Source organism: Mus caroli, chromosome 11, assembly GCF_900094665.2.
Source record: "Mus caroli chromosome 11, CAROLI_EIJ_v1.1, whole genome shotgun sequence".
Classification (NCBI taxonomy): Eukaryota; Metazoa; Chordata; class Mammalia; order Rodentia; family Muridae; genus Mus; species Mus caroli.
In genome coordinates, this window is record NC_034580.1 from 5,752,631 (window position 1) to 5,768,186 (window position 15,556).

The window sequence follows — 15,556 nt, forward strand, 5'->3', positions numbered from 1 at the left end:
GAAAGAGAGAGAAAGAGAGAGACAGAGACCTATAGACAGACAGACAGAGAAAGTAGGAAATCAAGTCATATGTGACAGTGTAAATAAACTCAGTGGACAATTTACTAAGTGGAATGAACCAGATACAGAGCCTACTCTGGCTTTGCATGTGGAATGCACAACCTCATATTTACAAAGTGGCAGTTATGAGTGGCTGAGGGGTGAGGACAAGAAGTTTAGAGAGCCTGTCAAACATCACGAGGCATCGCTAGGATGTGAGCCACGGGGAGCCAGCATGCAGCAAAGGCCTAGAGCTAACCCTGAGATCTGTCAAGATGGAAAAGGGAAGTGTTCCTTTCCTGCCACACACTAAAATGGCAACTGTGAGGCTATGGGTATGGTAGTTAGTTCAGTTGGGATAATCACTTCATAATGTACACATATACTGAATGCCATAACAACATATATAAAATGTTTGTCAGTCCTACCTCAAAAAAGGTGAAAAAGATCATAACATCGCATTTTTCTTGTTAGCAATCTTGTCTTGATCTAAGCAAAAAGACTTCAACCCACACTGAGGGGCACAGTAGAACGTGCTTACAGAAAGTGGGTCTCTCTGACAAGACTGACAACCAAAACTGTTACAAGACATAAATATATGTCAAAAGAAAGAGTTTGACCTTTAAAGTTGTTCAATTATCATTGAACAGAAAGTGGTAGAAATAAAACATCTCACTTTGGGGCTGGTAAGATGGCTCAGTGGGTAAGAGCTCTTCCAAATGTCCTGAGTTCAAATCCCAGCAACCACATGGTGGCTCACAACCACTGGTAATGAGATCTGACTCCCTCTTCTGGTGTGTCTGAAGTCAGCTACAGGGTACTTATGTATAATAATAAATCTAAGATAAAAATCTTGCTTTGTGAAATGGGACTGTACTTGTGCATTGCCTGAGCAGAGGGAGCTCTGGAGCCTGCAGCAGGAGCCAAGGACTTGTATTTAGGCCTTTTAGCTCCCTTGGAAGGCATTAGTTGGTACTCCAGGCAGGATGGAGTGCCAGAAGGCTTTGGAACTTTGGAATTTGCAATTACACACTTTTCCCTTTTCTTGAAATGCCCATAAGGAGGAAATGTCTACGTCTATCTACCAGCAAACTTAGATACTGTGAGTACAATCTGAGATTGCATGACAAGGGATAGCCCATGCTTCTAAAGCCAGAAGCCATTCTGTGGTAGGGCACATTGGAAGAAGCTTAGGAAACAAAGACATTGAGAAGTCATTCGGAACAAACTATTCTTGCGTTGTTTTCATTTGCATGTGCCTAAAGTCTTACTGATAATGGCATCTGCAAGTTCCTTCACTTCAGTAACAGGCTGTCTTTTAAAGCATTAGTACCCTTCATCATCACTCAGCTTATGAGTGAGTTCATCTTGGGAGTGTGCCAAGATCTGTTAGAATTGAGATTCAGAAAGACATGCTTTAGTCACCAGCTCCAGTTGCTATGATCAGCTATTTTTAAAAATAAACTCTTTTGATCTCATGACCCTCTGGTCAGGTGATGTCGTGACTTCCAGGAATGGAAGCACTTGCCTGTGTGGATAAGCTAAATATCTACAGACCGTGGAGGAAGCATGCTGTTCAGTACAGAGCTCTGATGACTATGTGACCGGGCAAGCTGAGTAGCTGAGATCAGTCATATGCTAGAGCTGGACGGAGCAAGCCAGGAGCTAAGTGCACACACACACACATGCACACACACATGCACACAAGCACACACACACTCCTCCTCACTCAATTGCTCAATTGTACGTTATCTGCCTTCTGCTAGATATCTAAGGCTTTACTGTGTAACAGAAGCAGGTCAGTTATTTCAAATTGTCAAATACCCACCATTTCAAAAAGGCTTTAATTTTAAAGAAAAATTTAACAAGAGGAATCCATGCTACTTACAGCCCAGCTGACGACAGAATTTCTTAGACAGCTCTAATAATTTATCCTTCACTCTTTCGGGAATGGAAAGTGAGTTGTTGTGTCCATTATTTGACCAGAGTGATGTCAAGCCTTCAGGATTAGCATGGCGCCAAAGTTTGTAGCTCCAAACTTCTTTCCGTAGATGTATGGTTAAGAGCTTTCTGAAGCAACGATGTTTGATCTCAGCTACTCAGCTTGCCCGGTCACATAGTCATCAGAGCGCTATACTAAACAGCATGCTTCCTCCACGGTCTGGAGGTACTTAGCTTATCCACACAGGCAAGTGCTTCCATTTCTGGAAGTCACAACATCACCTGACCAGAGGGTCATGATGGCTTTAAAAAGAAAAAATATTCTTCAAAAGTAAGGCATGAAGAGTATTTACCTGATAACTTTGAGTATTGACCCAGTTTGCAGAACTGTTTATTTTCTGAATCTCTCACGTGTGTCTCTGTGTTTCTTTAATGCATTTAAGCGACTCATAAGCCAATTTCTAGAACTCAGTATGAAGGCCAAGATGACCTTGAACTCTTCCTCCTGCCTGGGCATCCCAGGTGCTGGGATTACAAGCCTTTGCCAGCCTGCCCAGTTTTTTTTTTTTTTTTTTTTTTTTTCCCCCCAAAGAAGAAACAAGTAACTCTTGCCTAGTTGAAGTTACTACAGTTCCTGTGAGACCTAAGGGAAGGGTCACACTGTTCTGGGAGCATTTAGGCATGGCTCCGCCCTCATACCCCGCCCCACCGCGCAAGGCAGAGGCAGAGGCAGAGGGCGGGCGACAGACGTCTATTCTCTGCTCCTATTGGCTTCGGGCACACGCGCCACACACGCTGGTTGGCCGCCTGGCCGTTGCCCTGGAGACGCGTGCTACTGTGTTTCCGCGTCTCTCTAAGAGTTTGGAGTCGGTCTTGGAGCCAGCCCTCTTGGTACGAAGTTCAGCTACAGAGGGTGTAAATCCCAGATCCGGAGAGCCGGGAGTCTTACAGTGACCTAGGCGCCTGTCAAACCCCGCGGCCCGTGATGACCTATAGCACACTTAATATGCTTCTGTTGTCTACCCTGTGTGCACGTGCCCTTGCTGTTTACCCCGCTTAACGTGCCCCGTGCTGTCTACCCGCTTGCTGGATTCCCTATGGTGTACTCACTGAATGTGCTCTGGCTGTATATTCTGTCGCATGTGCCCCTGCTGGGTATCCAGCTTGGACACGGTGCTGTCGTGTGACCGCAGTGGACCTGCCAGCTCCTGGGCGTGAGGCGTCTGCAGGTGTGTCAGCTGGAAGCGGGTGGAACCACAAGAGCAGTGACTTTGCCCCTGCAGCCTCTGCTCCCATCAGACGAATTGGCAGCGCCCAGATAATCAGAGAACCCGGGCTTAGCAGCACCTTTCTCTTCCCGACGCGGACTTGCTCATAGCACCAAGCCATGAGGAACACCAGCAAGGAAGTGCAGAGCACCTCTTACCGCTATGCTCCCTGCGGTGAGTGAGGATGGGTGAGAGGGGTGGGGTGGTAAAAGTTGGAAGGGTAGGTGCCTCTGCTTTTGATATGTCCGTGCTGGGCTTGAAGCCAGGGCCTTTGCATGCAGGGCTACAGAAGATAGGAGCCCACTGAAATTCGTTTTGTAGCAAGTTAAGTCTCCTAACTCCCACATCTTGCTTGGCAGTGGCTGTAGCCTAAGATAGTCTCATTTTGACAGAACCCATCAGGAATATCCCCAACTTCCTAACTTTTGCTCCTAATCAGGACCCAAATAAGACAAATGTTTCCCGCTTCCACTATCTGGATCGGAGAAAGCTGAATTCAGTGACGGTTCCTAGGTTGCACACATCAGTTTTGAAGCCGACTAGGGAAGGAAGACATTTCCTGACGCTGTCATCACTTTTCACTTGTGTTTTCCCTCTGTGTCCAGAGAAGGGCTGGACACAGAGGGAGAAAAGAAGCCTGGTGCTCAGCTGGGAGGCACCAGTTGGAGCCATGCACCCGTATAGAAGGAAAAGTGTGAGCTTTCCACATGCTCCATGCATGCTAGTCCATGCCATTGCTGTTGACAGCCAGCTGAGAACTGGGGTGGGTAGGATACAGTTCAGGAGGTCTGGTCAGTTCTTATCCCATCCCAGGTTCTGTAACCATCCTGAGACTGTTCTGTGTCCTAAGGAAGGAATCTCATCTCTGCGAAGCATGCCGTAGACAGGTGTATTGAGCAAAACCTGTGTACACTAGCACATTTAACTTCAAAACACCCTCACCAGAAATCATCACCCCATTTAGAGACCAGGAAAATGAGGCAGGCTGATAAATAGCCCTTGGAGTGAGTATGCCTGCCAAGTGGCCTTTTCTCTACACTGTACAGCCTAAAGACAGAAGCCTATGCTCTGTGTGTGTGTGTGTGTGTGTGTGTGTGTGTGTGTGTGTGTTATGCCCTCTGTTTCCTTACTCAGAAAACAAGTGAAAAATAAGAGCACAGTATCAAATAGAGAAGCTAGACAGAGAAAAGCGGCCAGTCTGTGGTTGATCTGGTGTCACACAGGTACAAACCATCTGCAGTGATAAAAGCTAAAATGGTTACTCTGTGTCCCTTTAACTTCCAGCATGTGCATGTGAGATGCCAGTGGTTTGTCCTTACTGACCAGGGCCCTCCATCTCTGAGTTGCCCCTGAGTGCACGTTTACGGATGCCTCAGTGTGTTCAGTGCCTGTCCAGAGCTTAGACTAATGAGGTGGCAGAAGATACACTGTTCTCTGTGGATTAATTAGTAATCAATGCCCAGAGGGAAAAATACAGCAAGAACCAAAGGCTTTCCTGTAAAAGAAGAAACACAGAGCTGAGCCTGTCCCGCAAACAGCTGCCAAATTCCGATTCGTATTGCTCTGAAAGCCTTTGTGCAAGACTTTGAAACTGGATTGTGTTGGTTCTGAGTATAACTATTCTTTAGACATAAAAGCTTCCAGGTGAAATATCCTTCCCTTTTAGTCAGCAATCCAAGCTTTAGTTCTGAGAAGAAGCTGGCAGTGTGAGCATGTGGCTTCAGAGAGCAGTGACTTGATTCCATCTTTATGACAGCGTATTTGTTGTCTGTCCGCCTGTGCCCTAACTCAGTGGGCAGCATAACTCATCTGCTGCCCACCTAGCTGGAAAAGGAGAGAGAACGCTTTTACATGTTGGCTTGCTTGATTGTGGGGCCCGTTAAATACAGAATCTGCAGGGCCGGTTGGAGAGCAGGGGGAGAACCTGTTGCAGATCAAGTTCAAAGTTCTCCTGGAGTCAGGGTTCCTTCCACCTCCATTTTTCTTAAGACTCAGCTGAGTGATTCTCACTCTGTTGTAGAGAATCACCTGCTTTACTAAGACCTCCAATTTAAGTGATAATTAAAAATACTCTCACAAAAGCAACTTGAATAATACCTGTACAAAGTCTGGATACTGTGGCTGAGTCAAGTAGCCATTAAAGTCTGCCATCACACTACCACAAAAGACTAGGTACTGTGTTTGGTTCTGAATGTCACCAGTCTGTCCAGTGCTATGAAACACAGCCAGCATCCAGGCCACAGAAATTCCAACTTTTGTATTTTTTTTTTTTAATTTGCTTTTCCTGAGACTTTGTTTCCCAACTATTCCATAGATGTGATAGTCTTTTCTTCTTTGTATTTTGGCATCTGGTTGATTTCTGATGTAGACTTCTCTGAAATGCCTAGGGTGTGTAAGCCCAGGTTCTCCTGCCCCTGTGCATGCATGCATGGTGTGTGTGTGTGTGTGTGTGTGTGTGTGTGTGTGTGTGTGTGTGAGAGAGAGAGAGAGAGAGAGAGAGAGAGAGAGAGAGAGAGAGGAGGCTCTGCTAATCCCTCTGCCCCTTGACAGAAGTTCCCTCTGTGTCTTCAGTGAGTTTTAAGGATGGTTCCACGTCAGTCTAAAGAGTCTCCCCCCCCACCCCCGTATGCCATCAGCTCTAAGTCTAGAGAGCCTCTTCATTTCACCAGGCCATGCCCAGCTCCTCCGTCTTTCTGCAGAGGGGTGTATGTCACTGTGGGGAGGAAGGAGAGAGGGAGGGCAAGCTGTCCACACTCCTGTCCGTGTTTCCTGTGATCTGTCCCCTAGTCCTCTCTTCAGGATATAAGTCACAATCTACATTCACCATTTTACCCCAAGTCTTTCTCAAGGAGAATCTTTGGATTCTTGGGTTTGCATAAAGCTAATTGCTCTGGCCTGATGAATCCCCCTTTCAGGATACATCTAGGCCTCTGTTGCTTCCCACTGTCCACTGCAGCCTCCAGCACAGTGCTTGTGTGCAGCTGGGCTGTCATTGGGACACGGGTTGGCTGCTGGAGGGTGTGGGAGGCAGGTGTTGTCTTCCAACACAGCTGTTAGGCAAGCGAGGCTTCTTGGACCACACCCTGGCCTATTTCCTTCTGCTCTTGTAAAAGTGAAGAACCAGTTTGATCAGATTGTGTGTCTGTAACCGAATTCAAATATTAGCATTTTAATATGTGAAGGTTATCAAATCCTGGTCACTATCTAGCTTACAATACTGGTTTAAATGATTTGGTATTTATTCAAGTCTGCTAAGTATTTTTCTGGGGTATGGAGGGCAAGAGGGAGGGAGGAGAAGAAGGAAGGAAGGCAAGAAGAAGGGAAGAAGACAGACCCAGGGATTTTTGATAGTTCCTAGAGCTGTTACAACAGTGGATTTGGTTAAGCCCTCAGCTTCAGGAGGAGACCTGGGCCAGGAGGACAGGAAGGAGGTGATATTCTTTCTATTTGCCTCAGTAGCTGATTACTTGGGGGCTCTGGAAAGTGTCTCCTAGGTCACTCTGGTGGTGTCCTGATTTGTCACATATGCTCCAGGGCTTCTGTACTCTGTGGTATGTGCTGCCCTGACAGTGTTATAAGCACAGAGATAAGACTGACACACAGTAGAGGGTCTCCTGATCAGGTGTCTTCCTGTACCCATCTAACAGTGTGCTGGCCTCTCTTCTGTCTAGACTGGTATTACCACCTACCTGTGAAGCGTTCTGAGAAGCCCGTGGGTGCCCCACCAGCATCCCAGATCCCAGGGCTCAGTGACTTGAGAGACTCCCCAAGTGTGAATTTGCCCCGTGCTCGGAGGTACTGGATCAAAGAAACAGACTCGGAGTATGTGAAATTGGCTAAGCAAGGTGGCAGACCTGGTAAGCTCAGTCCACTGAGTGGCAGTGTGAGCAGAAATGGGATGTTGTTTCTAACATTCTACACATTAGATATAACTGTGGTATCTATGTGCTTTGGTTTTAGATATGTGGGTTCATTATGGCACTTAGGTATGAATAGTCTTTGATAAAAATTAGCTTTTGTAACAAGTAAGTTATATTGAGTTTAATGGAAATTAATTACTGGTCAGAGAGTAAAGGGACCACATCCCAGATGTCTCAGCCTGGCTTTGGAGCACCCAATACTGAGAGACATCAACATTTTCCTTTCTTCCCTCTGTCTGTCACTGTCCCTGCATTGAATGTCATAGGTAAAATAGTGGTCAAGTCTGCACTTGAGCATTCCAAACCTAGACCATACCACTTGATTGACTCAGCCAGGGACATACAAGAGCAAGGTCAAGGCAACCTTTTCTTAGATCCGCCTCCTTGCTCTTGGTTCTAAGAGACTAGCAAAATTTGCTTGAGACCATCAATGACACAGGGACAGTGTCTTTGCTGTGATCATAGGAGGGCTAGCTTTTATGAGAAGCAGTTAAAGCACAGAAGATGATGGGACAAGCATGACTGCAACATGCCGCTCAACAGAGACTGGTAATGATGTTGCTACCAGTGGGGGACGTGGGGAGAGAAGGAAGAAAATGGATATGGGTGGGAGCCTGAGTTAGTCGTGAAGAGGAGCTCACACTGTGCTCTACTGGATACTGGTAGACAGAAGGAAAGGGAGGGATGAGAGGAAAAAAGGCATAGGGAGTGAGGAGCCAGTTGGGAAGGAGTCTGTGCTGGGTACCTGTCTGTATATCTCCAAGGTAACTGATACATCCATCGGGGTCTTCTGACCTGAGAACCTGGAGGAAAGGGTGACAGTTCTCTAGGAAGCAGCAGTTGGTGTGGGGGGGGGGAGGGCGGGGGAGGGGCAGACCCACAGTGGTGGACTAAGATGGTCAGACTGCTGTAGGATGGAGAGGAGCATAGACGTAACTGAAGATTGAGGAACATGGTGCATGACTTCTGGAGACCTCAGGAGTGGAGAGATGAGCACTTGGGGGAGTGTCAATGGTAACTGGTACAGATGCCAGCTCTGGACCAGTAGCTATTTGTATCCACAAGAGGAGAGGGCATGAGAGGTGCAGGGTGCATGAGAGACATCTCTGTCTTAGTGCCAGGCAGGACGCTCAGCTCTCAGCCTGTGGAGAGGCTACCCTAGGGAAGAAGATGGCGTTAGCTCCCAGTGTGGAGTGTTAGTAATGCCACATGCCCTGTGGGCAGAAGGGACAACCACTCATAACTGTGTTCCTTTCTCCTTGAGATTTGCTGAAGCACTTTGCCCCTGGAACGAGGCAAGGCTCCCCAGTAGCCTACTCCCTGCCAGACTGGTATATTCACCACAGCAAGCCTCCAACATCTCACCAGCGAGAGTGAGTATCTCTGAGTCTCCCACATTCTTGTCTATCATATATCTATATCCATCTATCTATCTCTAGCTACATTTCTCTCTATAGTATATTAATGTGTATGTTTTTGTATATGATGTATATAAATAGTGCCAGCAAAATGGTTCAGTAGGTAAAGATGCATGTTGACAAGGCAGACAAGCTGAGCTAAATTCCCCACGACCTACACTGGAGAAGGTAAGAGCTGATACCTCCCTTTGTACTTTGACCTTCACATGCCCACCATAGCACGTGTGTGGCTGAGTACAAATAAATAAAGATGTAGTATAAACAACTTGAAAATTCTCAGTTTGAACTGGAAAATTACAAATATTTGCTATTGCCAGAAAGTTGTGCTATTTGTAGCATAAGTTGTCAGGAAACTAGAGTCAAGGACACAGCGAGCAATGTCCCCTCAGGATGAGGGTCTTTTGGCCACTTATTAGCCACTACTAGTCTTAGGCTTTTATCCTTTGTTCCCTGGGCCACAACCATGTCTATCTGTCACAGAACTGTCTGGCCAGTCACAGAAGAAGGGCAGAGCCATGGCCCCTACCCTGTTACTATGTCTGACAGTTGTTACCTGTAGCCATGCAAACTTCCCTCAGATACCTCTTTTGGTTTGAGAGGAAGCACCAAAACTACTTTTAGGACTTATTTTTCTGCTCTGTAAGGACTCGCCCTTTGTTTTGCATTATTTTCCTGGAAAGACTGGACCACCGCAGGCATATTCCTGGGCTGCTGGGCAGCGACCTTTCACTGTCCCCAGGCACGTGTGGGCTTTCCATGTTGTTTCCCTTTAGGATTCTGGTTCCTTTTGTTTTGGTTGTGTTTGTATTTTATTTTACAGTCTGGTGGCTTTTCATTGTAAACAAATCCCAGACTATGTTGGGGCCCCAGGATGTGTGAGGCCCAGGCCAACCTCAAGCTCACGATCTTCACCTCTGTCTGCCAGGTGCTGCTGAGACAATGGGCAGCCACCACTAGGCTGGCTTAGTTTTTGTTTTTAACACATAAAATACAAAGAACACATGGTGCTTTTGCATTCCTGTGGAAAGCAGATATTAAATCTCTGCCATGTTTTTACAATGAATAGTTCATAGTCCAAGCTTGTGGCACACAGCTTTAATCCCAGCACTAGAGAGGCTGAGGCAGGAAAATCTGTGAGGTCAAGGCTGAGTTCAAAGCCAGCCTAGTTTATATAGTGAGTTCCAGACTAGTAAGGGCTACATAGTAAGACCCTGGTTTTTTATTTTGTTTTGTTTTTTGTTTTTGTTTTAAAATGACTTTCTGCTAAGTTCAGAAAAGAAAGGAAAACAGAGGGAGACAGACAGAGACAGAGACAGGCAGACAGATTGACAGATAGATAGGCAGAGACACACAGAGAGAGAGAAACAGAAAGAGAGACAGACAGAGAGAGACAGACTGAGAAAGATAGACTGAGAGAGAGAGATTGAGAGAAATAGACAGAGAGAGAGAGAGAGAGACAGAGAGAGAGAGACAGACAGAGAGAGACAGAGAGAGAGAGACAGAGAGAGAGAGAGACAGACAGAGACAGAGAGAGACAGACTGAGAAAGAGAGATAGACTGAGAGAGAGATTGAGAGAAATAGACAGAGAGAGAGAGAGAGAGAGAGAGAGAGAGAGAGAGAGAACAAGAGCAGGCAAGAAAGGACAGGAGATCCCGCACTGACACCTCCCTGTGAATTGTGGGAAGACCAGTTGCATGCTTACATGCCCACATTAACACTGGCCATCTAACAGAGCAGCAGGTTGTTATTAACATCCATGATGGTAAATGGTAAACGTTTGGTGGGTACTTATCTCTTTAAAGGTGACAAAGTAGGAAATGCTAGGCTACAAGAAGTAATTATGCCTTATCTGCTTTATAAGCTCATACTTCAGCATGCCACCCTATGATTTCTTCTGTTGTTCTGGTTATCCTGAGCTAGGAGAACATCTAATGTGTTTACTCAGTAGGAGAAGGGACTGGCCTCCCTAGGTCTTCAAAGAGACAGAGGAAGCGGGAGGGCTGAGGAAATAAAAAGGAGGGGTGGAGACAGGAGTGAGAAGAGGGAGAAGATGAAAAAGGAGGGAGACGATAGAGGGAAGAATAAAGGGAGAGAGGAGAGAGAGTGTGACATGGCGCCAGGTGCCAGGCTTTGACTTGTCCCGTTCACCCTTGCAGAGTCCCTGTGGTCTCCATACCAGATTACATGGTGTATGAAGAATTCAACCCCGATCAGGCCAATGGTAGCTATGAGTCCAGACAAGGCCCCTTTGACTTTGACAGGAAAACATTTTGGCAAAGAGAGGCTGAGGAACTTGAAAATGTGAAGAGAAAGGTAACTTGGTTGGCGAGGGGGCATCCACCATCCCAGCCATCCTCTGCGTCTGCTTTGCTTTTGTGACTCCATGAATGATTTAGGGGGTGCTGCTGCTGTCTGCGGAAGGCCTGCAGCCTTGGCTCCTTGCTCTGTTCTCTGTGCTCCATGATCTGAGTTCTGTGCTCCCTGCTCCGTGCTCCCTGCTCTCCGTGCTCCATTCTCCATGCTCTATGCTCTGAGTTCTATGCTTGACCTCTGAGCTCAATACTTGGTGCTCTGAGCTCTGTGCCCTGTTTTAAGTTTGGGACTACTAAGAGGCAAGCAGCCACATTCTCCCTGTGTATGTTGACTTTGTAGTAAGATTGCTTTTTACTGGCAGGCATCTAGCCAGTTAATGGTAATCTTGGGGAAGAAATTGACCTAACACTTCATATCTAGCATGTAGAGCAGAGATGCATTTATGTGTATTCAATATCCTGCTTCTGGGTATTTTTATTCTCTTTAAGTCCAGATTACCCACAGTGCTCCTTGATGATGATAAAGGAAGGAAAGAGGAAGTACTTGCTTCTACACATAGATGCCCAGTGGTGTTTTGTCTGTGAGGTCTTAACTGGCCTGCAAGGTGAAGCCTTTTCAGAAGACTTGGCCTATCTGAGCAACTGGGAATCCCAGAAAGTAGCTAGGATGGCCAGAGGGTTGGAATCGGCCCACCTGTACTCTGTGTAGGGCCCATGAGAACATAGTCAAGCCCACACACTTCCAGGGGCTCTACATTGCTGCTAGTACCCAGGTTGGAAATGAAGTTTAGCCCTTGAGACATCAGGATTTATGACTGAAGAGATGGCATTTATATTTAAAATGTCAGAGGTGTTTTAAGTCTTAAGAATAAGAGTGGGTACCTTTGTCATTTAAACAGCAAGGAGATCAAAGTATCTTGGGAACATTGGACCTAGTTTCTCAGAGTCTTGGGGGGGGGGGAAGAGGATGGCTTCAGCTCCTTGGCGGACTTCGTAGTTGAATACCAGTTGGCTGTAGTGTTTGTTCTTTATGATGCCCAAGTGTCTGAGACTCAGGCTTTGGGTCGCTCCTAGGAGCACTCCTAAAGGACTCTATTAAGGACCAGGCCTGTTTGCTGATAAGTGGCTGATTATGTGCAGCTGAACCTTGAGCATTGAATGGAAAGGTTGGCTGTTAGCCTGGGTCTCCAGAACATAGCTGGAGAAGATGTGAAATGCAAGATGCTGTTCCACTGTAAAATATGTCTGAGTTATTCATGTAGTGATCACTCACACAGAATTCTGCTGACTGCAGAAATGCCTGAAGCTAGACTGTCCTCCACCTACTCGATGCTAAGGAAGGAGGAAGGCAGAATTCGATACCAACTGACTGTGCATAGCTGAAGTGTTAAGAAACTAAGGAAAGCTCACTGTAGGGATGGCCCCAGTTGCCCTCATCACCACTGGCTACAAAGCTCCTCTAAGTGTTTGTTCTGTTGAACTTGGGGGTTTTCTCTCTTCTCAAATCTTGCCAAACCACTGGGCACAGACAGAATAAGGACTTTAATGTGAAAATCATGTCAACACTTGGCCATTGTCCTCGCCTTTGGCATGCCACTCTGCCTGGTCTGTCTTGCTGCCACAGGTTTCTTGCCTCTCAGAGACCTGCCTTCTCTGCCCTAGGAGAGGATGGGACACTCATTGATTACTCTGTTCCTGTCCTGGCTGTCACTCAGCCTGATATAGACACTGACCTGTCCTTAGGACAGATGTGTAAGTGCTCTGTAGGGTGACTTCTTTTCATCTTTCATATGAGGCCATTTATACAGAACACAGTTCACTTGTTATACAGTACTGATCTATACATTTTGACAAATTCATACCTCATGTAGACACCAGAGATGCTGAGGTACAGAGAGGGACTCCTGTCCCTCAGGCACAGGATGAGTGACCATAGACCCTTCCCTTCAGCCTGTCCCTGCTGTGTGGTATTGTCAGAACCCAGTCCCTTTGCTTCATTGGGTAATTTTGTTTTGTAGAGCAGGTACTGTTTGTTTATTCATTCATTCCTTAGTGGGTATTTCTTTGTTTGTTTGTTTGTTTCCAGTTCTTGGTGATTATTACAAAGCTCCTGTATGTTGTGTGTAATTTTAAAATGCATGCTTGCCCCTTGCCTGGTGCTTGCAAAGGCCATCTCACCCAGCTCTCAGGGCCAACTTCACCAAGCCTCTAACAACCACCCAGTCAGTGTCCTTTCTACAGCCCACCTGAGTCACTGTGAATGCAAGATACCAGGCAGCCTTTATAGTTTATAACTAGCCAGATAACTCAATGGCTGGACGAAGAATATCTTGCTCCATCCTCAGCCTCCAAAGCCACCCGAGGGGGCTACAAACTATCCGTCCCTGAGAGTTACAAGTGTGCTACTTCCTATCCGGTTCACAGCCTCATCCAAATCCCTCTCCCTCTCTCTCCTCTTCCTCCTGGGACCCAGAAATCCCACCTTATTCTTCTGCCATCTTTATTGACCAGTTAAAATGGAGAGAAAGTTTACATAGAATCACCTGAGTGGCAGCCCCTCTTGAGAAAGCAGAATTAGCATCAAAATACAAACAGCACCAGGGCAATTTACAACACCTGTAAACCTCAACTACAGGCATTTCCAGTTTTTACGGGCTGCTGGACCCCTCCTTCCAGCAAGATCCCTCGGATATCTGGCATCCCCAGCATTCACTGACTATTCCCCTCCTGAGCTGATGACCAGCGGATGGCCTCTTTATTTAAACACAGCAACTGTTTTTGAAGCACAGGCTGTTCCTTTCCCAAGCCATCATTTGATTTGACTTTATTGTAACAGCCTATGTCCATTCTGAAAGTCCATGACTGGTATATTTGCTGTTCTTGGAAACCCTCTTTTTATTTGAAGTCACATATGTGCATTTCTTCACACAGGTGAAACTGCCAGCTATTAATTCCAAGAACCCCAGCAAAACGGGGACCCCAGTTAGCCACAAAGACCCTGAAAGGAGCAGACTGTCGTTGCCTCCTATGTAAGTGTCTGACTTATGAGAGTGAATGCTGTTTGTATGAGGTTTGGGTTGATGTTCTGTCCTTTACCCAGTTGATGCTGTGAACTGGTAGCACCCACTGACCTGCCCCAGCCCTATCCAGAAACAGCTGGCAGCCCCTGCCTACCTTGCCCACGGAGCCCTGCCCAGCTCAGCCCAAGAACCTGGTTGCACTTCTCTTTCTTACTTAACATCAATTTGGACCCTTTGATCACATGTCTGGTCTTCTGCATCCTGTTTTGTAGTGTAGGCTTGTGGTTTGTTCCTGCTCATGTACTCAGTCCTGAAACTTAATTGTCATCAGAGCCTGGGGTCTCCAACTTGAGTGAAGGCACTCTGGCTCTGCATTCAACTGGGGTTTCTCTAGGTATGCTGACACCTGTTGGTTTTCCAGCTGAAGAAATACATTCTGGAGGACACTGTGTTGCTTTGTTTGTCAGAAGTCTAGTTTAGGAGAAAACAAATGTCATTAATTGCTCACTGAGTCTTCAAACAGCTTCTCATCTGCTGGGGAAAACAATCACATTAATGACATTGTGACAGATGGGGAGGGAGCCATCAGGAAAATCCTTACCAAGATGATTCATGAGTCTGAAACCTGTGGCTTGGGAGGGGACAAGGGTGTGCTTGGCACCCGCCTGACTGGAAGGCTCACACTACCGCCCTGCTACTCTATCACTCGGTGTCAATTATGATAGGATCTGTGAACTGAAGCAGATGATGGATGACAGGAGACAGGAGAGTCTTGCAGTGGGGAATGAGGAAGAAGTCATTAAGACAGGAGCAACTGCCCTAAGTCATCCTCTGTTCCCTATGGGTTGTGGGGGGGGCAGTATTTTCTAGAACTTCCTTGTGTAAAACTGGTGTTCTTAGTAGGTTAATAAATAATAAATTAAAAGTTCAGAGAACTGGGCTAAGCATGGTATCAATCATGTGTAAGGGATGTGCAGAGGCTATCTTTATGTTTGAAATGGGGCAAGAGAGACTCACCTGAGACTGAGAGAGGGGAAGGGAAGAGGGGAGGGGGAGGGGCAGAGCTCAGCACCAGTGTTCTTTCACAAGTTAAGTTCCTGACTTCCGCTTCTGTTTTTCCCTTTAAAATTAATCTTTGTGCTCAAGGTTAATATTCACACCTCTCTCTTTAAGGCCTGGTCAAAAAACCGGTTCACCCACCAACTTTTCCAAACTTATCAGCAATGGCTACAAGGATGAGTGGCTACAGCAGCAGAAGGCTGAAGCTGACAGGAGGACTCCAAAGACCTCCAGGGCATCCGTGTCTACCAAGTCCACAGAGGACTCTAAAAGCAACCAGGACACAGAAACGCCCGAAAATCCAGAGACTCCTGAAGGCTCTGAGAAAACTCCAGGTGAGTGGTTTCTGCACAGAGGACAAGGAACTGGGGTGCATATTTTACACATCAAAGCAGACCTGGCCTCCAGGTTCTCCCAGCATCCACATGTCCCTACCTGATGTACTCTGCCCCTAACCATGAACTTTCCAGCTCAGGGGCTGTCCTCCCTTCCCTCAGAGGCTCTTCCTTATATAATCTAAAATGTTGTGCTTGCTCCCCCTCCCTCCCTCCCTCCCTCCCTCCCTCCCTCCCTCCCTC

The 15,556-nt window shown here is 46.6% G+C and overlaps 2 protein-coding genes across 3 annotated transcripts in view; one reads left to right on the forward strand and one right to left on the reverse strand.

Annotated features, from left to right (window-relative positions):
* Sun3 (Sad1 and UNC84 domain containing 3) overlaps positions 1-3,162 on the reverse strand; it is a 31,714-nt gene extending 28,552 nt beyond the window's left edge. For both annotated transcript variants that reach the window (XM_029484232.1, XM_029484231.1), the window contains exons 1-2: positions 3,091-3,162; positions 1,928-2,283 (exon numbers count right to left, since the gene is read on the reverse strand). The gene's annotated coding sequence lies outside the window, so the exon portion shown is untranslated. The remainder of the gene's footprint in view (positions 1-1,927; positions 2,284-3,090) is intronic.
* The window catches only part of C11H7orf57 (chromosome 11 C7orf57 homolog), a 20,838-nt gene continuing 8,095 nt past the window's right edge, over positions 2,814-15,556 (forward strand). Inside the window, exons 1-6 of the mRNA XM_021178244.1 lie at positions 2,814-3,422; positions 6,920-7,105; positions 8,433-8,541; positions 10,744-10,900; positions 13,831-13,928; positions 15,093-15,313. Coding sequence (XP_021033903.1) covers positions 3,368-3,422; positions 6,920-7,105; positions 8,433-8,541; positions 10,744-10,900; positions 13,831-13,928; positions 15,093-15,313 — 826 coding nt within the window. The 5' untranslated portion in view covers positions 2,814-3,367. The remainder of the gene's footprint in view (positions 3,423-6,919; positions 7,106-8,432; positions 8,542-10,743; positions 10,901-13,830; positions 13,929-15,092; positions 15,314-15,556) is intronic.